Source organism: Arvicola amphibius, chromosome X (genome assembly GCF_903992535.2).
Source record: "Arvicola amphibius chromosome X, mArvAmp1.2, whole genome shotgun sequence".
NCBI classification, from domain to species: domain Eukaryota; kingdom Metazoa; phylum Chordata; class Mammalia; order Rodentia; family Cricetidae; genus Arvicola; species Arvicola amphibius.
In genome coordinates this window covers 51,970,341-51,995,815 of record NC_052065.1, presented here as the reverse complement: position 1 = coordinate 51,995,815, position 25,475 = coordinate 51,970,341, and the positions used below count along the sequence as shown (strand labels likewise).

The 25,475-nt window shown below is 41.0% G+C and overlaps 1 protein-coding gene across 3 annotated transcripts in view; it reads right to left on the bottom strand.

The window, feature by feature from the left end:
• Positions 1-25,475, bottom strand: part of Apoo (apolipoprotein O) — a 52,028-nt gene that overhangs the window by 7,358 nt on the left and 19,195 nt on the right. For 2 of the 3 annotated variants that reach the window (XM_038317366.1, XM_038317367.1), the window contains exons 2-7: positions 23,272-23,379; positions 20,592-20,711; positions 16,804-16,858; positions 13,756-13,851; positions 9,815-9,906; positions 4,689-4,769 (exon numbers count right to left, since the gene is read on the bottom strand). In XM_038317366.1, the coding sequence (XP_038173294.1) occupies positions 4,689-4,769; positions 9,815-9,906; positions 13,756-13,851; positions 16,804-16,858; positions 20,592-20,711; positions 23,272-23,379 (552 nt within the window). The remainder of the gene's footprint in view (positions 1-4,688; positions 4,770-9,814; positions 9,907-13,755; positions 13,852-16,803; positions 16,859-20,591; positions 20,712-23,271; positions 23,380-25,475) is intronic. The other variant, XM_038317368.1, reaches the window with a different exon arrangement.

Here is a 25,475-nt window from a genome sequence, read left to right as displayed (position 1 = left end):
GTATTTCTGTGTTTTTCTGACCTTTAAATAATTATTTTTGGCTTTTAACAGTCATTTGAAAGTAACTTTTTGCAGATTTTAAAAACCTAGTAAAAAGAAAAAAATCTGCCATTTACTGGGAGACAGCTGTGTTTAGCTAATTCTAAGAGAACTTGAACTCTGCAAAGCTGCCTATGGTAGGCGTGCATGTAATCCTCCCAGCAAACACAAAGACAGCCACATGTTCCAGCCTAGCCCAGATTACAAAAGAAGGCCATGTCTTTAAAAAAGAGCTATTTGGGGGCTGGAGAGATGGCTCAGAGGTCCTGAGTTCAATCCCCAATATCTGCAGGCTGGCTCACAAATATCTCTAATGAGATCTGGTGCCCTCTTCTGGCCTGCAAGCACACATGCAGACAGAACACGGTATACATAAAAAAATAAATCTTTATCTGGCGCCTTCTTCTGGCCTGCAGGCATACATGCAGACAGAACACTATATATAATAAATAAATCTTTAAAAAAAAGATCTGAGGTTGGCATGATTCTGAAAAGGTTTTAGAATACTCATGTTCTAATTAAGTTTCTAAAGTAAAAGAATTCTGGAGATCAGTAAATCAACTGTATAAAGAATTTCTGGCTATCAGTAAAAGACAGCAGCCATGTTTGCTGATGTGCACCTGGAATCCCAGCACTTCTAAGAATGAAGCAGGAGAGCCTAACTTCAAAGTCAGTCTGAAGTACACAGTGAGACTCTCCTTACCAAAACAAAACAAACCAGACTTCTGTGCCTAAATAGAGCTTTCAAATGGTCAAATAGGAAGCAGCCTCTGGATTAGCTCACCCAAGGTAACTAGAAGTCATAAAAACTTGGCATGGTGGTGCGCACCTTTAATCCTAGCACTCACCAGGCAGAGGTAGGCACATCTTTTGAGTTCAAGGCCAATCTGGTCTACAGAGTGAGTGAGTTCTAGTCTGAGAGGGTTACATAGCAACATTTTGGGGAGAGACACAGTAAGGGAAGGAGGCAGGCGCGCGCGCACACACACACACAGAGAGAGAGAGAGAGAGAGAGAGAGAGAGAGAGAGAGAGAGAGAGAGAACCCTAAAGTGACAGACTAAGTACTAAAGTGCTGAAGCCATGAAGAAAGGTCGCTGTGTATGCATATATGGTCGCTGTATATACATATATGGTGACTCACGCCTCTAAGCCCAGCACTGGTGAGGCAGAGGTAGGAAGATCACCAAAAATTGGGGGCCACCTGAGTTACACAGTAAGAGCCTGTCTCACAAACAAATGAGAAAGCTATCACAATAAAATCCAGGACAGCAGCTGATTTAAGAGGTGGGGAAGGCTGTGCCTCATCAGCAGCTACCTACCCAGAGGGTTAAGTGGAAAGCTGACTGATCTATTTCATCTTAGGCCATAGTCAACAAGTATTTGCCTTTTAATAATGCACAGCTGTAAAAGTTTATAGTGGGGGAAACTAGAGAAATCTTGAGTGTGGAATATATATTAAATAATATTACTATCAACAATGAAAGAACTTTCCTGGGTATGATGATACCATTGCTGTTCATATAAATGAACCTACATGTTCTTTGGAAATACATATTGAATTATAGATGATGTATGGAGAGTGCAATGAATATTTAGAACTTTCTAATGGCTCCATAGAAGAATATACATATGTGTGTACATGATCAAAATGCATATATTAAAAGATGGTAAGACAAAATAGCAGATGCTAATGGGTGAATCTAAGTGAACAGTGCTGGTTTTACAACTGTCCTGTAGGCTTAAAGCTTTTCCAGCTGGGCATGGTGGCTCATGCCTTTAGTATCAAATTCGGGAAAGACAGACAGATGGATCTTTGTAACTCTGAGGTCAGCCTGTTCTATACAGTCAGAGTTACATATAGAGAAAAAAAAACCTCTTCCAAAATAGACACTGATAAATATATTCTCTCTCTCTCTCTCTCTCTCTCTCTCTCTCTCTCTCTCTCTCTCTCTCTCTCTCTCTCTCTCTCCCTCTCTCTCTCTCCCTCTCTCCCTCCCTCCCTCCCCCCCTTCCCCCCCCTTCCCCCAACTCAGAGTTAGATGTGGTGGCACACTTCTTTAATCCCAGCACTCAGGAGGTAGAAGCAAGCAGTTCTCTTGAATTCAAGAAGGCCAACCTGGTCTACAAAGCAAGTCAAAATCAAAAACAAAACAAATAAAAAAAAAAAAACTCCCATAGTTCTGTATACTGCCAACAGTATGCTGAAAACTACCCAATTAGCCATCAATGGATATATTTTCCACACAAAATTATAGTCTACAGAAGTAAAAATAAATAAGCTACTGCCTTATATTGCTTATAATCATAATATTAAAGGAAAAATACAAAGAAGCCTCAACTGAGATAGTTTATATGTTTATGTGTGGTATATTTATAAGCCAAGATAAAGGAAAATTACAAAAGCTGAACTGGATGTGAGGGCCCACACTTCTAATCCTAGAACTCAAAAGACTAAGGGAAGAGGTTTGGGAGTTGAAAGTCATGCCCATCTATATAGTGAATTCAAGGTTAGTCAGGACAACATGAGACCATGGCTAAAACAAACAAAAAAGAACATGGAAGAACCACAGTGTTTTATAATATATACATACATGGTTAAATAAAATATAAAAGTTTAAAGAAAAACAAGGATTAAAGAAACACATTTCAGTTAGTGATTCCCTCTGGGAGAGAGGAGGGGCCTTGGTAACTTCCTAGTTTTGAAGGTGGGTAGATGTGTGGCTTTACTGTTGGATTTGAAACTATACTTCACTACTTTTTAAAATTTATTTATTATGAATACAGTGTTTTATATGCATGTACTCCTGCAGGTCAGAAGAGGGCGCAAGATCTCATTACAGATGGCTGTGGTGGCTGGGAATTGAACTCAGGACCTTTGGAAGAATAATAGCCAGTACTCAACCTCTGAGCCATCTCTCCAGCTTGAAACTGCACTTATAGAAAAAAGAAACACAAACCATTTGTAACTGAAGTACCAGGAATCCAACACCCTCTTCTGACCGCACACACATGAGATATAGACATACATGCAAGCAAAACATTCATACACATATTAAGACTGCACTGAAAGGGATATTTATGTATATAATGAGGAAGGCTTATAACTTACTCTGTAATGCTACTCCTGTAATGCTATACACACACACACACACACACACACACACACACATATGTAAGTGTGTTTGTGGTACTGGGGCCTTGTGCATGCTAAGCTCACAGTTTACTTTTCCCTTTTTGCTACTAAGCCACACTCTAATGAATTTATTTAAAGACATTTTGATGGGTGTATAGTAATGGTACAAAATAATGGGCTTCACTATGACATTTTCATGCATGTATTTAATTTACCTTGATCATATTTGTCCCTGTTACCTTCTACTTATATATTTTGAGTATTTTCTTTTGAAATAATTGGAGCCAAAATGAACTTTCTTTGATCTATCTGCAGAAAGTCTGTTAACATAAGAACCCCGGTTTGCCTTTAGCTGGGTCTCTGCACATACAAGAGGCACTACACCTTGTTCTGTACTCTATCACAAAAAAGAGACCATTACTGCAGGCCACTGGGAGACGTGAAAAGTGGCACATCCTTATGATGGCACAACTTGCTCTCTCTGCTACTCATCCACCAGATAGCACAGAGAATGTGTGGCCTAAGGCTATTCCCCAACACACTGGAGCCTCAGATGGGAGATGAACAAATAATACTAGACAAGAACAGAGCTTATGATGAAGTATAAAACCAGGGAAGGTATATGTCTCAATTCTGCATTTTTTTTCTTGAGAGCATAATATATTCCACTTGAATCCAGGGCTTTTTTTTCTCAAAGACAGGGTTTCTCTGTGTAACAGCCCTGGCTGTCCTGGAACTCGCTTTGTAGAGTTGACCTCAAATTCACAGAGATTTGCCTGCCTCTGCTCCAGAGTGCTGGGACTAACAGTGCTACCACTGTCCGGCAAACCCAAGGCCTTTTTACATTACTTAATTACTTTATATGTGTAGATGTTTTGTTTGCACATATGCATACATACCATGTATGTGCCTGGTGCCTTTGGAGGCCAGAAGAGGCAGATTCCCCAGGAATGGAGTGACAGACAGCTGTAAACCCACCATGTGGGTGATAGAAATCTAACCCAGGGCACCTAGAAGAGCAGCCAGTGCTCTTAACTACTGAGCCACCTCTCCAGCCCCAAGTATTTTTAATCACATTTATTTACATGTGTGTGAGTGAGTGGACTTGTGGGCATGAGTTTTCTCTTTCCACCATGTGAGGTTCCCAGGATCAAACCCAGGTCATCTGGCAGGTAGCACCTCTACCCACTGAGCCATCTCACTGGCCTTGAATCCATTTATGTTACAACCTTTATACAATATGCTACACTCTGAAGAAACTATATATAGAACAGAATAGAAATTCCAGTCTAAGCTACACTGGAATGCATTTTAGTCACTATTTTTCACCTATTAATAATAACCAAATACTCAGGCATTCTACTACTCTCCAGAAATTAACACTTGAAAATCTGAGTAGGAGACTAAAAGCCAACAAAAGAAACAATTAATGGAATAAGGTCGTTTAAGTATTTTACAAAACTTTAGAAGAATCACATATATAAACCAAAGGGAAAATAATGAAATGTCTCTCACCTTCTGAAAATGTTGCTTCCACAAATCTTCAGCAATTATGTAGCCTTGTAATCCCCAGTCATATAACTTCTCCCCGCTGACCTTGAAACACAAATAGAAAAGACTGATGAACATTTCATTTGTGAATGATAAACAAGAGAATTTCTTTTGGCCTGTTTCCAAAAATACTACATTTGACCACTGTGTGTGTGTGTGTGTGTGTGTGTGTGTGTGTGTGTGTGTGTGTAGCTACTACAGGAAGTCTTGAGACACGTCCATTAGACCTGCATAACATGCCGGGGATACAGTTCAATGGTAGAGCATGTGCCCAAGAAACATCCCAGCTTCATTCTCTAGTACCACAAAAGAAGAAGAAAACACACTCCTACCTCAGTATGGTGGCTCACACCTATAATCTCAGCACCCAGGAGGCTGAGACAGGTAGATTAGTGCAAATTCAAGGCCAGCCTGAATACCACAGTGAAATCCTGTCTCAAAGGCAAAACATTATAAAACAGAAACAAGTAAAAGATAAAAATAAAATGAAAAACCAAAGTTAAGGGGAAAAGGCAAGAAGAAACAGTCTGGTTACATTTAGTTATCTCTTAAAATGACTTGCTATAAATTATAAGTATACATCTTTTATTACTGGTGCTAATGATCAAACCTGGGGCATTATACATGTTACTGATACCTACATCCCAGCTCCCAAAAGGTCTATCTTCTAAACTAAACGAAACGTAGGAGACCACTGATGAGATGGGGAATTCCTAAACTCATAGAGAAGAAGAAACAATCACCTAACCCATCTAGTACCCAGTCTGGTATAGTACAATCAATCAAGTCAAGGTAAAGTGAAAAAAATCATTCATTCATTTTAATGACTTAAGTTGTAAAATATGTGACTCCAATAAAGATATGTCCAATTTTCCCAGGCACAGTCATGACGAAGTCTTTTAATTAATATAGGGATTTTGTAGGTAGCATGATCCATAATCATCCTTCCAACATCCGATGAGGCCTGGACCTGAAAGAGGTCATGACCTTAAAATGATTTTGCCTATCTTTGGCTAGCTGACTTGAATTACTAGAATTTGTGTGTGCTGCAGTGTTTTCCCTGCATGTACGTAGCATACCACACGTGTCTGGTGCCTGTGGAGGTCAGAGGAGGTCAGAAGAGGGCAGCAGAGCATCTGGGACAGGAACTACAAACAGTTGTGAGCTGCCCTGAGGACACTAGGAAACCTGGGCCCTCTGCAAAAAGAACAAGAGCTCTTAACCACGGAGCCAACTCTCCTGGAAATTTTTTCCAAGTATTGGGTCTTCAAAAAATGTTTCTAATAATTTATTCATTGGTTCTACTTATAACAAAGAATGCTGATTGATCCATTCTATGATAATACTTCAAAAGTGTTTTTATTTGGTGTGTATGCTCAAGTGCACACAGGCATATGTGTGTCTGTCAAGCGTACGCAGCTACACTTGGAGACCAAAAGAGAGCCTCAGATCTCTTCGACTGGCTGTGAGCTGCCTATGTGGGTGCTGGGAATCAAACACTTCTTCTGGATGAGCAGTGACAGCTCTCCACCGTGGGGCCATCTATCTAGCCCTAACATTTTTTTTATTTGGTTTTAGAGGAGACATGGTTTCTCTGTGTAACAGTCCTGACTATCCTGGAACTCACATTGTAGACCAGGCTGACCTTAAACTAAGAGAGCTGCTTGCCTCTGCCTCCCGAGTGCTCATATTAAAGGTGTATGCCTCCATTTAAAATTCTCTTCTTAATGGATGAAGAAACTGTGGAATATATACATGCTAGAATACTACTCAGCGGTAAAAAACAATGACATCTTGAATTTTGCAGGCAAATGGATGGAAATAGAAAACACTATTCTGAGTGAGGTAACCCAGACCCATAAAGATGAACATGGGATGTACTCACTCATATTCGGTTTCTAGCCATAATTAAAGGACATCGAGCCTATAAATTTGGTATCCTTGAGAAGATAATAAGAAGGTGAACTCCTAAAAAAAGATATAGTAATCCTCCTGGATATTGGAAGTAGACACGATCGCCAGGCAAAATTGGGAACTTGAGGGTTGGGCGAGACTGGGCCAAGGGAAGATGGGGAGAGAAAAGTGTGAAGGGGAGAATGGGGGGAGCTCGGAGGAATGGGGTGCTTGGGATATAGGAAGGGTGGATATGGGAGCAGGGAAGCATATATCTTAATTTAAGGAGCTACCTGAGGGTTGTCAAGAGACTTGACCCTAGAGGGGTTCCCAGGTTTCCAGGGAGACGCCCCCAGTTAGTTCCTTGGGCAGCTGAGGAGAGGGAGCCTGAAAAGGCCAGTTCCTATAGCCATACTGATGAATTTCTTGCATATCACCATAGAACCTCCACCTGACGACAGATGAAGAAAATGACAGAGCCCCACATTGGAGCACCGGACTGAGCTCCCAAGGTCCTGATGAGGAGCAGAAGGAGAGAGAACATGAGAAAGAAAGTCAGGACCGTGAGGGAACCTCCAGCTGGCGACAGATGGGGAAGGTGACTGAGCCCCACATTGGAGCACTGGACTGAGCTCCCAAGGTCCTGATGAGGAGCAGAAGGAGCGAGAACATGAGGGAGAAAGTCAGGAACGAGAGGGGTGCGTTCACTCATGGAGACGGTGGGACAGAACTAATGGGAGATCACCAACTCCAGTTGGAATGGGACTGATGGATCATGCGACCAAACCCGTCTCTCTGAATGTGGCCAACAGCGGGGGCTGACTGAGAAGCAAAGGACAATGGCTCTGGGCTCTGATTGTTCTTCATGGACGGGCTCTGTGGGAGCCTTCTCAGCTTGGTCGATCACCTTCCTGGACCTGGGGGGAGTTGGGAGGACCTTGGTCTTAGCATAGAGTGGGGAACCCTGATGGCTCCTTGGCCTTGAGAGGGAGGGAGGGGAGGTATGGGTGGAGGGGAGGGGAGGGAAGGGGGAGAAGGAGGGGAGGGAAGGGGGAGGAGGAGGGGAGGGAGAGGGGAGGAGGAGGGAAGGAGATGGAAATTTTTTAAATATAAAAAAAAAAACCATGAGGAAAAAAAATAAAATTCTCTTCTTGATTTTTGTAATTATTCTTTGCATAGTGCTGTTAAAAAAACACTTTCACATGAGTTATCCCTACCTTACAGAACAGTAAGGACAGAAAGACCGTAAGGACACACTCAAAGGCCAAGTGACCTGTCTAAAGTCCCAAAAGAGTAGGCTCTGTAACATGCTGATTTCTGCATGTCACATTCCTCAGCTGAACATACTGCTCTTAAAATGTATGGTATGCTAACAATCCGGACCCTTGTTAGATATGGTGAGCATTTACCATATATGACACTGCTGTTGTTGGTGTTTCACATTTCTGAAAGGAAAATAACATTCACCATAGGAGGGTATTTTCTTTCCTTTTTTGTGGTTTGGCCATGGAATCTTACATATGCTGGACAAGTGCTCTACCACTGAGCTACTGCTTCCCGGCCCCAATCTACGGGATGTTATTTTTAGCTACAAACTACAGAACAGAGCAGGATTTAAGTGGCTAAGTGGTCTATCCAAGTTTGAGGTTTCTCAAAAAAGAAAACTGAAACTGTAAAAAAGAAATTAAACAACATGATACAAGATCGGAGAATCGCTTTCAAAGTTGCTGCTCTTCTGGCTTGGTATTCTTGTAAAATATGTGGAACATGACTTTTAATAGTAAAATTAAAAAGAGGAAACGATATGCAGCACAAAGTTTATCGCCTGCACTGTTTAGGAGTATAGCTCAGGGGTGGTGGGGCGGTGAGGCTATCCTTACTGCTCCACCACCACTACCCACGTCCAGATCCTCTTCATCACATCCTACTCCCTTGGGGGTGAATACAGAAAATGTTCTGCAACAAATGCTGAGGCACAGAGGCTGTAAAACAAGTGCCTCTCTCCGAGGACAACCACAGCTGCTTCCCGACCAGCAGTGAGCCCCTGCCTACCAGCTACTTCTCAAACTGCAAGAGACTAAATGATGTCTAGCTTTTATCTTTTATCTTGGCAAGGCAGACATTATTCCTTCTTCCTGAGCTGGAGCAAGAGCAGGGACAGGAACATTAACTTTCTACTTCCAGAACGAAACCCATCGATTTCCCACTGATGTGGCCATTAGATTCCCAACTACAACTGCAGCCCTGTCTGGGAACTGGAACGTCTGTCATGAAGAATCCAAGGGCCCAGTGTCAAGTTGGCCTGATTCTGAGAACTATACCCGCTGTCTCTTCCTAGGACAGCATTTCCATGTCATATCGAAGTTCTGGCCAGTAGGTCCCTATGTCCCTAAGCTGTTAGGGACCTCAAAACCTAAAGCCTGTCTTCCATGAATTATGTGTTTACAGTACCACTGACTCCAAACCAGCATCTAAAGCTTGTCTGTGTAAATCAGTGGCTCTCAAATATCTTGGCATGTGAATCGCCTGGAAGCCCTGCTAAAACGGAAATAGCTAATCCACACCCTTACACCGCCAGGTTCAATTAGTCTGGGATGAGACCTGAGAATTTGCATCTCTGACAAGTCCCCAGGAGATGCTGATGTTACTGATCCTAAGGTCATGCCTGGAGAACCTGTGATCTATCTTTACCCAAGTTTTCAGTCAACTATTATCTACTTGATACGATATCATCAAATTGAGGTCTGAAGGGCAAGAAAAAAGACAGTAAATAATTGAGAACCGCAAATAGGGCACTTCATGTTGCCATTGGGAAAGTGAGTAGGGCAGCAATACCAGGGAAGAGCACGGAGGCCAGAGCGCAGTCGGTGCCAACAATGCCAGGAAAAGCAGGCTGAAAGTGGCCTGTAATTATCAGACTGAGACACTGAGTCTTTAGACTTCTGCATAAGTATACAAATGGTATCTTAAATTTTCCTGGATTACTATTCAAATTAGGATGCGTTCTCTGAAGATTGACATTACTGGAAGGAAGGCTGCTACTGAGGTAAACAGTGAGGAGACACAAATTTTAAGTTGGCGAAGAAATAATTCTCAGTTTGGTGTAATAAGAACTGCAAAATAAACTAAGCCAGTGGAGCTCCCAGGCGCACAGAAGCAGGAATGAAGACCATCCTTGCTTCCTGGGTCTCACTTACCTGGGCAAAGGTGATGGCTTGTTGTGGGTAATAGACAGAGGCACCTAATCCCATGAAAAAAGGAGGATACACCAGCTTCTTTAGTTTTGAACCTGATCGATTAAAAAGTGGTACACTATCAGATGATTTGATACACAATTTATGTTATACTTTTAATGCCAAACAAGATTTCTTTGACCATAAATTGAAATATTACTTAATAGTACATACAACAAAATGAATCACTACGTCTTTAGGGTTTTGTGACATAATTATACATTTCACCCATTTAAAGTTCAAACTATAACGACTTAGTATATTCACAAATCTATGTAACCATCATCACAATCCACTCTGATATTCTCAAAAGAAACCTTTGATGGTAAAACACATGCTTAGCATGCACAAGGTCCTGAAATCCCCAGCAGTAAGAAACGATGAAAGAAAGGTAGGAAGAAGAGGAGAGAGAGAGGGAGGGAGGGAGGGAGGGAGGAAGCAAGCAAGCAAGCAAGCAAGCTGGCAGAAGCTAGTCAGCCAGCAATATCCCCCATTCCTACCAACAATCACATAAGGCTGAGAGAAACCTATTTTCAATCTCTATGATTTGCCTACTCTGGCAATTTCATATACACGGAGTCATATAAAGTGTGATCCTTTGTGACTGACTTCCTTCACTCAACAAGTATTTCAATAGAGTCACCATTTATTAATTATTAAGGTGTTAGGTGGTGGTGGCAGATGCACACCTTTAATCCCAGCACTCAGGAGACAGAGGCAGGTGGATCTCTGAGTTCGAGGCCAGCCTGATCTACAGAGTGAGTTCCAGAACAACCAGAGCTACACAGAGAAACCCTGTCTCCAAAATAATCAAAAAATAACTATTAAGGCAATGTAGCCTAAGTTGGCCTACAGGTATGTACTGCTCTGCCTTTTTCCAGGTTTTGTTCGTTTGTGCTGCCTTGCTTTTCTGGATTCATTTTGCTTTTTGAGATGGTCTCACTATGTAGCCCAGACTAGTCTTAAACTTGTGATATTTCTGCCTCTGCCTGCTATGTGGTAAGATCAGAGGGGTGGGGATTAGTGTTAGGACTACCTGCACACCCAACTTGAGAACATCATTTCTAAGGAAACCAGAAAAAAATTTTAAAAAACAGTACTTTTGCTTCTAGGGTTTGATTTTTTTTAAAACAAACTGATCATCTTCCTATTTAAACATGAAAGACAACTGTTCCTTTCCTCTCCTTCCTGAGTTTTCATTAAAGCAGCAGTAAGAAAATAAAACACAGATCAGAAATCCCATAAAGAAGAGAAAATGTGTAGAGGGGGCACTGGCATATAAATCATCCAGGATGGGGATGAAGAACAGTGGTAGATTACTTGCTTTAGCCTAAGGAAAGCCCTTGGTTTCATTTCCAGGACCACAAACCACAAAAAAGTATTAACTGCTAGGAATATAGCACAGTTGGCAGAGAACTTGTCTGGCATGCATGAGGTCCCAGGTTGACCACACACACACACACACACACACACACACACACACACACACACCCCAATTTTAAAAAGTATGAATGGAAATGAAAGACCAGTTGGTATTGTCTTGAAGAAGGGATGTGTGGCAAAGGAGAGAGCATATCTTCCACAGATACAGACAGGAATGACTATGGGCAATAGAGTGGGCAACCAGGAAGCAAGACAGGAAGACATACAAGTCCTGGCCTTTCCCTCCATGCCATCCCAGTGCAAACTTGCTCCTGGGTGTCATGGCAGGCAATTTTAAAAACAGAGGCAAAGTCTCACTAAAACAAATAAATCATGAATTTTATGCTGAGAACCAATATTGCACGCGTGCGCGCGCGCACATACATACACACACACACACACACACACACACACACACACCAATGTTAGTGCTTAAGAATAAAGACCTCTCCATACAAAGCCAACTCCCATCCAACTTACCCTAACATAGAACCTGCCTACCAGCAAGCCAAATCTATACACAAAATTCTTACTAGCATTTCAATTGCCTTATACAGAAACATGACTGGACAACAAGGGATCAGCAGACATTGGAGGAGAGCCTGCAACATAAAAGAGAAAGACCAAGACAAGCAAGAGGAAAATAAAGATGACCCAACAGGCAACAGAACTTTACAAAGAAAGTTAAACCTGTTAGGTGTCATGAAATCAACAGAAGAAGCTACTACACTACCAGAAAGCAAAGTTCAACATAAAAACGAACACCCAGAGAACAAGACCTCATGGACATGACCAAGGGAAAATAAAGACTGAAAAAGAAAGAACAAGAAAACATAAGACACATTACGGGCATTTAGAAAGAACTCAACTATTAATTAAAAGAATTCAGGGAGGAAAAAGAAAGAGAATCCTCAAAAGAAAAAGCAGATACAGATCACTGGAACTAAAGAAGGCACACCACCAAAGGCTAAAAGTATCTGTGTGTAGTCACCATGCCATAGAAATTCAGAGCACTGGAAATCCTCAAATTTTCCAAGAATTATTTTTTTTAAAAAAAAAAAAGAGAAGCAACAAGTATCCAGACTGGATACTCTGCCATCTGCCATGCCAGATGCTAGTTTGGATGGAAAAGAACTCCAAGCTATCTAAACTGTCATCATGAGGAACAGACATATAAAGTGTTAAAAGTTTGCCTCTCACATGTAATTATTTTAAAGCAACTTAGGCACGTACTTCAACAACATGGCTGAATACACCAAGGAGAAGGTGACATAGAAGCCCAGAAAACAGGGCTCCATACTGAGTATGAAAAGTCCATGACAACCGTGTGTTAGTCTCAGGCCAGGTTACAGGCCGATATAGAACTAGGGGAAAGTGCACTACATACAACAATCAGCAGGATACGAGCTTTGGAGAAACCTGACAACCAAGTGGAAACAAACTGGTAGAGGATGAGTCAGGAAAATGCACAGGACTTTTCTCCTCAGGTGAACCAAGGGGGCACCAGTGTGGTGGTCACCCTCCTGACTCTAAGATATACCTGAAGCACAGAGGGAAAAGGTCTCAAATCAGAGCAACCGCTAGAAAACTAGGCCCCTCTCTCTTTTATGGTGGTCAGATTAGAGCTCTTTGCTGGGATATTTCTATTTTGAATTTTTGTTTGTTGTGCTTGTTTAAGAGAGAATCTCACTCTGTAGGCCAGGCTGGCCTGGAACTCACTATGTAGCCCAGATTGGTCGTAAGGTAATCTTGCCTCATCCTCCTGAATGCTAGAATTACAGGTGTGAACTGTCACACCAGGCTTCTAACTGAAATTTTCATAATATCTGCATTTTATGTCATAAACATTTATTTTACAACTAGTAAAATTTCATATAGATCATAAAAAATAATCTCTTCATAGAGAAGCCTTTTATTACCATTCTGTGATGCAGCAGCAGAACAGAGTGGTATTTTCCTGTGCTTGGGATAGGGCCTAGGGCCTCAAGCACGCCAGGCAAGCATTCTGCCAAAGCTAGATGTCCCAGTCCCTACAGTAATATTCGGGGATACTTACTAGGTTCTTTCATTTTAAGCATTTTTAAAGTTTTTATATCATCACTAACTGAAGGTGTGACACCTGTTAATAAACTACCAAATCACTGTCTACTTGCTGTGATTAACAGCCTGGCCGCAACAGCTGAAACATTTAGTTTCTCAGGCGTGAAACACTTTGTTTACTCTTTCTGTACCAAAGAGCGACAGATATTTGAACTGGCAGATGTGCTTATTAAGTATAACTAATTTATTTTTCTTACCAAGAGTATACAATTTCTACATATGTTTAAAATCAAATGAAATGGGATGAACAAGGAAATGAATTATATGTTAAGAAGTTCACATTCAGGAACCAACTAATCAGGAAACTATTAATATAGATAAAGAACCTAACATATATCCCGTATAAACTGACTGGGGAATAAACCTACATAAACTGCACCTACCTCTAGCAAAAAGGAGTCCAACAAAACCAGCAAAACCAATAACACCAAGTCTTGGGAAAAATCCAGGAGGTGCGTTTTGGAGATATTCATAGTTGTCTACAATAGAATCAGATTAGGAAATAACTCCATAAATTACTCATTAAAACCAAAAACAAAAGTCTCATACATAACTAGAACATATAGTACCCAATGTTTCCCAACCACACACCCTTTACTTTCTGCTAACCAACATCTGTTTGTTTTTTTTTTTAAGTCTGGTTTCATTTAGTATGGAGTGGCCTTGAACTCATGATTCATGATCATCCAACCTCACCTCCCAAGTGTTGGAATTAGAGGTGTGTTTTAGCAAGCCAGACCACACATTTTAAAGACAGTCTTGTTATGTGGCACACACTTTGTATCCCAAACAGGCCTGGAACTGACAATCCTGCTTCACCTTCTGAGTGATGGGATTATGAATACACACCCCCAGGGCCAACTGTGCCAATATGCTTCTTTTCAGCACATTCTTTCGGGAACCAAACACATTCAACTCAGAAAAGCAAGCATCCTTTGGCATCTAAACTCATTATTTGAACTCAAGAACAATACATTTAGATAATGGAGGAAATTTTGTACTGGCTAGGTTCTTGTCAACTTGACACAAGCAAGGGCCATCTGGCAAGAGGAACCTCAATTAAGAAAATGACTCAGCCGAGCGGTGGTGGCGCACACCTTTAATCCCAGCACTCGGGAGGCAGAGGCAGGCAGATCTCTGAGTTCGAGGCCAGCCTGGTCTACAAGAGCTAGTTCCAGGACAGGCTCTAGAAACTACAGATAAACCCTGTCTTGAAAAACCAAAAAAAAAAAGACTCACTCAGAATGGCTTGTAGGCAAGTCTATAGGGCATTTTCTTGACTGGTGAGTGATGATGTGGGAGGGCCCATCTCATTGGGGGTAGAGCAACTCATGAGAAAGTGGCCCAGGGTGCTCTAAGAAAGCAAACTGAATGAGAAACCTTGGAACACACAGTCCTAAACGGGAAGTCTCTATCAAATCCCTCCTCTCAAGGCTCAGAGAGCCCCACAGAAGAGGAGGCATGAGTATAAAAGCCAGAGAGGATGGAGAACATCAAGGAAACAAGGTTCTCTAAATCAGCATGAGCAAAGTTCCATGGACCCACAGAGACTGAAGCAGCATGCACAGGGCCTGAATGGGTCTGCACCAGGTGCTTTGTGCATATATTATCATGGCTTCCAGTTTACTGTTTTCATGGTATTCCTAAGTGTGCAAACAAGTGGGCCTCTGATTCTTGTGCCTTCTTTTGGGCACTTTTCCTTCTGTTTGTTTTGTCAAATTCCAGTGTGTCAGTTTTCGTTTTATCTTATCTTATATTTTAGTATCTCTCAGAAGCCTTTTGTTTTCTAATTAGACAGGAAGGGAGCGGATACAGATGGAAAGAGCTGTGGGAGGAACTGAGAGCAGAGGAGGGGAGACTGCAGTCAGGATATATTATGTGAATAAAAATCTATTTTCAACGAAAGAAAAAAATTGCATTAGTGTGAAAAAAAAGAAAAGAAAGCAGGCTGGGCAAGCCAAGGGGAACAAGCCAGTAAGTAGCATTCCTCCATGGTCTCTGCTTTAGTTCCTGTCCTGACTTCCTCCATGATGGGCTGTAAGATAAACTCTAAACTGGAATAAACCCTTTCCTCCCCAGCTTGCTTTTGGTCATGGTGTTTTGTCACAGCAATAAAAAGCAAATCAGAACAAAGCTGATGCTGGAAATAAATAGCCACTCTTGGTGGTAACAGAATTTAATAACTGAATAATAAACAGAGCAGTAGGCCTACTCTGTGATAAATAAGACAACACAGACCTTATTTGCCATGTCTAGCTATGTCTTCAGACTTGGATTTGCATGATGTCTCCTCTCCTCTCTATGGGGCCAGTCTCACAGCGAATGAGAGCACTGTCTCGTCTGGAAAGCTCATCCTAAACTCATTGGCATAGACCCTGCCTCCTCTGAAGTACCATCAGATGCTATTCTCCATACCACCCTTGCTATCTCATCCTCAGGCACCTTGTATTTCAGCATTCATGTGAATATATTCTCCCCACACAGAATATATGTTCCTTCATGGTGGATTACTTAGGCATGTTTTAAGACAGCACCTGAAGCCAAAGCCTAGCTTGTTCTGGCTAAGTGCCTTAGCTGTGACTGCTGTAAAATGGACTCACTGTCTTGGCATAATGGAATGCTTCTTCCTAAGAGTCTTTGTAGTAACTCTGTGTTCAGAAGGCGAAAAACGAATATCTCAAATAATGCCAGCTGCCATTAATCAGTGGGAAATGACAGGTTATCAGTAAGAGTAACCTCAGTCTTATTCCACCGTGAGAGCAAACCCCTGGGAATGCAAGACCCTAATATGCTGAGATGCCCTAAAGAGAATAGAAGCTCAGTTCCTTCCTGCAGCTAGATTTGTACACCCTCTTTTTAAAGTTTTTTGTCTTGGTTTTTTGCTTTTGAGGGGGGGAGAGACGGGGGACAGGATCTCTCTACATAGTTCTGGCTGCCCTAGAGCTCACTATGTAGAATAGGCTCCCTTGAAATTGCAGAGTTCCATCTGCCTCTGCCTCTGCCTCTGCCTCCTGAGTACTGGGATTAAAGGCATGCATCACCACGCCTGGCCTACGCAACATTTATTAATGACAGCTAATGAATTACCATGATTCAGAAAATCTTGTGAGGAATAAGCACGTATTTTTTTTTTTTTAGCACTGACCTCACAGATGCTAAGAAAACATTCTGTTACTGAACTACATCCCAAGCCCTGAACATTTTTTTTTAATTCAGGGCCCAACAATCCTAATAACACTGTAGAGATTCATGAACTACTACTATGAAACCAGATTCAAGCATAGATTGTCTTCCAGAAACCATCTACATAGCTCTAAATTCTCCATTCAATTTCAATGACTCTATGGTCTCCAGCACCTATTCATGAAAACCCAGTTCAGTAGTTCAATAGGATGAAGTAACTGATTATGCCTAATTAAAACTCAGCTTACCTATTCCCCACTGGACGAAGCGTTCCACCTTGGGTTTAGTATGGGAGTATATTTCCTAAGAAGATAAAAAGAAAAAGAATGAATAGGATTTGTCAATTGGAAAGTAGCAGAATAAATATACTTTTCTTTACTGAATAAATTTCCATTATTAACACTGTACGAGGGATAAATCTGGGGCCTCCAGCAGGCTATAAGCATATACGCTACCATTGAGCTACACCTTAAGTTTTAAGTTTTTAAACTAAGGGATCTACTTTCAGTTTTACTGCTTTCTTTTCTCTTCTGTCATTTTCCTTTCAGTAGGAGCCTGGTCATCAGCATGCTTTACTACTGTCATGGGAAGCAAAGACTTGAAGTAACATGGCTTGACAACCTACTCTTCTCACTCCTAAGACTGAAGGAAATAAGAAGACAGAAAATTGAGTGGCTAGAGAGATAGCTCAATGGTTAAGAGAACACTTGTTTTGCAGAGGACAAGAGTTCAATTCCCAACACCCATGTCAAGTGGCTGACAACTACGTAATTCAAGCTCTAGGAGGACGCAATGCCTCTGTTCCTCACAGGCATCTGAAGGCAGGTGCACATAGCCACACACGTAGACACAGATACACACATGACAAAAAAAATCCTAAAATAAGACAAAATTGATATTCTTGGTAATCAGAGGTGATCCTTTCCCCATGAGGTTATTAACACCATCTTTCAAATTAAGTCTATTTTATGATTTGCAATACTTTTAGAGCCTACATTTGGAAAATGCTTCTTTGAAGCAGGAATGGGCAGCTTTACTGAGACCAATGAGTTGATAACTCAATTTTAAAAAGACATCCCAATCCTAAAGTAAACAAACTTATCATCATTCTCCTAACAATACAATGGTTTTGAGGAGCTAGAGATGTACCTCAGTGGCAAAGTGCTTACCTAGCATGAGTAAGGAACTGAGTTTCATCACTAGCTCTGGCCAGCAAACAAATATATAAGTCCCCACCCCCAAACAAAATAAAAGTGTAAATAATAAAATGGATTATACATAGGCTGGAGCAATGGGTTTGATTGCCAGGACCTGCACAGTGGCTCACAGCTATCTGTAAGTGCAGTCCCAAATGTTGAATATGGAGGAGGATGTAAAGAACTAACATCACTTCATTATAAATCAACTATTTTTTAGACAAGATCTCTTAAGTAAATTGGGAGCATGGAGACCATGGGAGAAGGTAGAAGAGATGGGGAGAGGAAGGGAGGGAAGCGAAGAAAAATATATAGCTCAATAAAAGCAATAAAAAAATTAACTATGTTTTAAATGTTGACTATACCTTTTTCCATCTATAAGAAGAAAAAAACAGAGGGCTAGACATATGGCTCAGTTGTTAAGAACACTTGTGGTACAGGCATGAAGTCTGGAGTTCAGATCCCAGCACCCACATAACAAGTTAGCTATCCCCAAAACACCTATAACTCCAGCTCTGAGCAATCTGATGCTCTCTCTGGCCTCCATGTGTGCAGACACTCTCACAGGTGCACATAATATGCACACACACACACACAAATAATAAAATGAATCTTTTTAAAAACAGAAAAAAACTACATGTCAAAGTCTAGAGGGACAGTCTATTTCTTTTGCTGGACTAATCATCTTGCCATTTTCAAGAAAGAACAAGAAATTTTCTGATCTAAAAATTTTTTAAAAGGCCAGAAATTAGAAATATTTCTCTTCATAAAGAAATCAGTGTACCTAATAAAGCCATCCTAATTACAAGAAAATTTTCCCATTTATCAGTACTAAAATAAGCATGTTGATATCTAGCATATGAGTCGACAGATATTTTGTTGCACTGAGTATCACAGAAAAAAAGTACTAAAAACGAACTCAGATTGAAAGGCAAACAGACAAAGTACTTTTTTCCTAAGACAGGGTCTCCTTACATAGCCCAGGCAGGCTTCAACCTTGCAGCAACCATCCTGCTTCAGCATCTTTAGTGTTGGGGTCATAGGCATGTGCCACCACCGACAAACTGCTTTTATTACAGAACAAACTAGGCTGCGGACTAGCTCAGCGGTAGGATGTGTGTGCAGCATTGGTGACAGAGCTCCTGGGCTTTTTTGTCCTCAGCTGTGTTCAGCAACAGCATAATTAATGAAATTTAAATTTTTACAGAAAGTCCTAAATAAAAATTGAATTTTCAGATCTCAGTTAAAATAAATCTGGATCATCTTGTACACATATGCATTAGTTTATTCGTTTTTCCTTCCTTTTCAAAACCAAGATCAGGTAGAGCAAATATGTATCAAAGCCTACAGCCGGCGATAGATTACAGACTTTGGTTTCAGTGTTTTAAAATCAGATTACATTCATTTTCTAAAACAACAAATGCCTGGAACCTAAAACATGAGCAAGGAAGGACAGAGCCAATCTATACTTACAGTAGTTTGGTTACTGGAGTGAACCGTTCAGTACTCCAACATATAATTCTACCTTATTATGATATCTACCTTCTATTACAGCACTCAAACACTCTATAGTCATGCCTAACATTTTTTGTTTGGTTGGTTGGTTTTTCCTTACTTGTTTGTTTTTGAGACAGGATCTCTCTGTGTCGCCCTGGCTGCCCTAGAACTATATAGACCATGCAAACCTCAGACCTCACAGAGATCCGCCTGCCTCTGCCTCCAGAGTGCTGGGATTAAAGGCGTGCGCCACCACCACTTGGGTACTCATGCCTGTATGAGTAGGCCTTATCTGAAATATATGGGAACAGATGTTTGCTGGTTTCAAGAGTTTTTGGCTTCTTAAGTTTTTTGGATTTATAGATTGAGCAGCCCTAGTGTGAAAATTCAAATCCAAAATAATCTTGGATTAGGGATGCTCAGCCTATAGGGGTTTGTAGTTTCTAGAGGGAGATAGAAATCCCAATTTTCTGGATGTATGTACATGATAAGCGTGTACAAGTATGTGGTGTGTATACAGGTTTGTCTTACCTGTGTGTGAGTGCAAGTTTGGATACAGGTATTCATTCACACATGTGTGTGCACATATTGTGAGGAAGCCACACAAAGTCAGCCGTGGGTTTCTTTCCTCCGGAGCCATCTACCTTGTTTTATATTAAGATGGAACCTCTCACTGGGACCTGGGTCTTGCTGATTAGGCTAGGTTGGCTGGCCAGTGAGCTCCAGGGATCTACCAAACTGTTACCCTATCACTGAGATTGCAAGTATATGCCACCACACCTACCTTTTAGTGGATACTGGGGCCTGAACTCAGGTCCTCACTCAGTAACTGAGTCATCTCACCAGGCCATCATCACAATTTTGATATACATTTTTACGTTATATTCATTTCTTTCAATTAATGTCCCATGTTTTCACTTTATACTATAAACCAACAAGGTAATTATTTGCCCTCTGCTCTCCAGTCTGGTGCGAGGGAAATCCCCCTTGCCGCCACCAGGATGCCAGATCTCACTGTATCTGCTCTCTGGTTAGAACTGAAGAACACTTATACGTTAGACACTTAGGACTCACTATTACACCTTTTTCTAAAAACATGCAGTCAGGGCTGGGCATGATGGCTTACATCTGTAATTCCAGCACCTATGCTGGTCAGTGAGGCAGGAAGATCACCAGCCAATCTGAGGACAATGCAGTAAATTCCAGGCCAACCCTACAGAGTGAGGTCCTAAGAACCTCAAATAAATAAATAAGTAAATAGAAATTAATCACTAAATAATGAAACTAAAAATTCAAACATACAACCAACAGACTTTTCACTATTAACTCTTAAGTAGCTGTACCTGACACCAACTTGTATATGGCTCACAATGATGTCGGAGTTGCGAGAAGTTTTCTTCAAGTTGAGTCCTTGGCTCCTCCACATATTTAGATTGACCCTCAGGAACTGAGTAGAGTGAAAGCTACACATATTAAAAACAAAAAAGTATATGCTATGAGATCGTGTAACATGATCAATTTTATAGGTTAGCATCACTAATAATTTATAAATTAGTTACCTTCAGGGTTGTACGCAACCTCTAACTTTACTTCAGATGATCTTTGTACCTTGTTCACTCAGTAAGGATAAGGACAAGAAGGCGGGACTACAAAGGGCCCTGTCTTCTCCCATCTACTCTATCTATTGTTTTGTTTTGGTAGTGTGGAGTAATTATTGAACTTAGGGCCTTACACACACAAGCAAGCACCTCCAGTCCCCTTGATCCACTTTACAGAGTGGTAACTGGTACTTTACCTCAAACTTCAAGTGGCAAACATCCTACTGCTCTGAAGAGTGAATGGAGGTTTATTTGCGGGGAGGGCAAAGGTCATGGTGCATGTGTAGCAGTCTGAAACAGCTTTCCGGGAGTCATGGCACATTGTGGCAGTCTGAAGACAACTTTCTGAGTCAGGTTTCTCCTACCATGTGGGTCTCAGGGATCAAACTATGTCATCCAGCTTGGCAGCAAATGTTTTTATTATAACTGAGTCATATTATCAGCCCTAGAGTTTTGTTTTGTTTTCTTAAGAAAAAAGCTGAGATGAACTGAATAACTAGCTACCTGAATCAAATATCAGATTGCTACTGACCAAAGCAGGTGAGCAAATCCACTAGAAAGTCACCTAGAAGAGTCTTCTCAGTAGGCACTACTAGTTCTAAAGCCTGAGAGGAGAGGAAAGGAAAAGGGCCACTAACAAGCTTCACATAAACACCATTCAGGAAATCTTGCCGGGCCACTAGTGACTTTTGTACATCACTTTACTACAAGGTAACAGAAATTGAATAAAATAAAAAATCCAAATAATTACTGTGAGGTACAGGAAAAAAGAATATAAATAATGGAGAGAGGATGTCTTAGTTCATTGATCTATTATATACAAATATTTATTTAAGCATCTCTAATCTTGCTAGGAACCAGAAAGAACCCAGGCATTTAAATCCTTTGAAAGAAAAATGTGAAAAGTTTTCTTAGCTTGATAATCAGTCCAGACTCAGGCAGGCCCTCTGAAAAGTGAGTCGTCCAGAGCCCCACAACTAGACAATGTGCAGAGAGGGAAAGATTTTGGAACCCTCAGTCCTAAATGGGATGTCTTCTCCAAACCCCTCCTCTCAGGGCTCTGGGACACATACAGAAGAGGAAAGCAGTAAGAGCCAGAGGGGATGGAGGATTCCAAGAAACAGTGTCTTTCAGACACTTTATGACTGAAGCACACATCAATTCGGCATGCATAGTGTAATGATTGTTCTGTCTCTTTAAGACACAAGCCATGCCCATTCCCTCCTCCATCTGCTGAGACAGGCTGATCTTTAGCTTCCAGCCTCAGTTCTCTCTCTTTTCCATCTCCCTCTCAGAGAGGCCGCTTCCCCCTCTCTCTCTCTCCTCTCTCTCTCTGTCCCTCTCTCTGCTCTTCTCCCTTTCTCCCCTCCCTTCCATAACCACTAAATAAATATCCAATGGCATGCCTATCCATCTGTCTCTCACCAGCTGCTCATGCCGTCCCTGCCTGGGATCTTATCTCGGGACCCGCTGCCCCATGCCTGCCACCACATGGCCTGCTGCCTGCCGCCGCTTGGGGACCTGCAGCATTTCTGCTGCTTGCCACAGCCAGGGATCCAGCAGCATTTTTAATAATCCATTACACATAGGGCCTGCACAAGTTCAAGCTGAGAGAAGGAAGTAGACACAGGCCCCCATCCCTAACCAAGAAGCTATCTCCAACTGACTACCTCTTGCAAAGAAAAAATTAGTTCTCTCCAATGGAGTCTCACTGAGGATTAAACACACTTAAGGGCAGGTCCCATGCCTTGCAGTAGATGACCAACACAAAATAAAATTAAATAAACTCAATGATATTTTTATAGACTTTTGTCCCATATTGTTTCATTTGGTCATTTTTCTGTTTTACTGGCCTTTTGCTTGTATATTATGGTTTCTGATTTTGGTTTTATGGAGAGAGACTGGTTTTTCTTTGCTGTTTTTAATTATAGTTCACTTGGACTTTTGTTGCCTACTTGTCTTCTCAGGAAAGAGAAGTGTGGAGTTGGATGGGTGGGAAGAAGGAAAGGATCTGGGAGGAGTTGGGGGAGGGAAAACAGTGAATAGAATATATTGTACGAAAAAATTTCAATAAAATAATAAGTACTTACTAAGAAAATGGAAAAGTAAGCTTTGCTTACAATCTGGGATAGAGTAAGCTCTCCACTAAAAACTAAATCTATCTATGAGCTATTCCTAGCAACATTCAACTATCATCTATGGAAAAATCAGAGTTCAGAAGTTTTCCACATAGAAAACAAACTCTCAGGAAATGTATGTCTTCCTTTCAAATATTGTCTAAGTATGATAAGGGTATATGTTAATATCCAGTACCTCAAAGAGTAGAACAAACTACAAACCTTTTATCATCTTGATACATAATTTACAAAAATTCTCCTAACTAAATCCGAAGTTAATTATGCACCAGACAGTATCAGCACATTACCTCATCAACCTTCATGTAATTTTTGTGAGGTGAGTCCTTTTTCGGTGCTGCATAGACTCTGAAGGTGAGCAGGCTCAGGCTGGCTGGCCCCACACATCTCTGAATTACCTGAAATACAAAAGCAATTTTAAATCTTTTGTCCATGCTACATACAAAGTACTACAAGGTAAGCAGGCCGATAACCTCAGACATTCCCACTCAGAAAAGCTTACTGTCCTTTCTGAAAAGTAAATGCAGTTCTGAAATTCAGAGGACGTCAAAACTTAAGCATATAGTCTAAAAGAGGTCAAGTTTCAAGATTTTATCTTAATTTCCCAAAGATAAAAGTTCTAAAGCCTTCAACTAAAAAATTAAAAAAGACACTAGGCAAAAGCTAGGCAAATTGATACCAATCTATATGCAATATATATGTATGTGTGTGTGTGCGCGCGTGCGTGCGTATATATACACATATATGTACATGTATACACATATATGTATATATGTATATATGTGTACATACATGTACATATATGTGTATATATTACATCTCTGAAAAACATCTAACTCATCATTTTTCACTCACACCTGCCTTTTTTTCTCTACAGCGTGTCTCAGGAATAGTGACAACCTCACCAGAAACTGAGGTCATTTGAAATTCACTCCCAAATATAATAGATCAATATTAACTACAATCGCTATACTATGCAATAGATCTTTCCAACTATATATTCCTAAAATTTTGTATTCTTTAACCAATAACCTTCCTCAATCCAAATCCCAGACACTGGTAGCTACCATTCTCCTATCTGCTTCTATCAGTTCAGTATTTTTAGATTACATTTAAATAAAGGGAAAATATGAAATAATGAACAAGTTAATTACTTCCATTTAGACACACTATAATAAATATTTGAAGGCATCATATATATACATATATACATATTAAACACATGCCTTTTCCCCATTTAAAATTAAAAATAAGCAGCTGGTGATAGCGCACACTTTTAATTCCAACACTCAGGAGGTAGAGGCAGGTATGAGTTCAAGGCTAGCCTGGCCTACAGAGTGAGTTCCAAGATAGTCAGGGCTACATAGTAAAACCCACTCTTAAAAAACTAAAATAAATAAATTAATTAATTAAAATTAAATCCCAAGGTCATCTTCACTACCACCGTCAATCCTTCTGGTCACTAAGCTCTGGCAACTGTGCCTATTAAATGATATCACTTCTACTTGCTCTTCTTTACTCCCTCCTGTAACAGTGCTTTCTAGAGCTCTCATTTTTTTCCTGAATTGTTTTTAGCAGCAACCTAAATAGTTGCCTAGACCTCTATGAATTCAAAAACATCACCTGATTCAATGCATCTGCTTCCATCAGTTGCTGGATGCAGGTTCTATGACGACATTTGAAGATAGTCACTAATCTGACTACAGGGCTAGGCCAGTGCAGGCACCCTCTCCACTATTGCTTAGGGTCTCAGCTGGGGTCATCCTTGTGGATTCCTGGGAATTTCACTAGTGCTAGGTTTCTTGCTAGCCCCATAATGGCTTCCTCAATCAAGATATCTCTTTCCTTGCTCTCCATCTTTGGGCTGAGCTCCCAAAGTCCAGTTGAAGAGAGGGAGGAGTGAGAATATGAGCAAAGAGGTCAAAACCATGATGGGGACACCCACTGAAACAGCTTACCTGAGCTAATGTAAGCCTTCCAACTCCAGCCTAACAGCAAGGGAACCATCATGGGACTAAACTAGGCCCTCTGAATGTGGGTGACAATTGTATGGCTGGGGCAGACTGTGGGGCCACTGGCAGTGGGACCAGGATTTATCCCTGCTGTTTGTTCTGGTTTTTTGGAACCCATTCGCTCTGGAGGGAATATGCCGGAGACAGATGCCAAAACTTTGCAGATAAGCTACAGCCACGTGGTGATACACAGATTAATAGAAATGGGTTAAATTGATATGTAAGAGTTAACCAATAAGAAGCTAGAGCTAATGGGCCAAGCAGTGATTTAATTAATATAGTTTCTGTGTGATTATTTCAGGTCTAAGCTAGGCGGGCGGCTAGGAAACAACAAGCGGCCTCCAACAACACTCTCTGGTGTGATTCTATTCTCCAGCACAATTTCTCTGATATGTTCTCTAGTGTAGACCCTCTTCAAACTTTGATTTCACAGAGCCCACCAGGGGCTTAAGAGCCAGAAGAAACTAAGCAACTGCACCAGT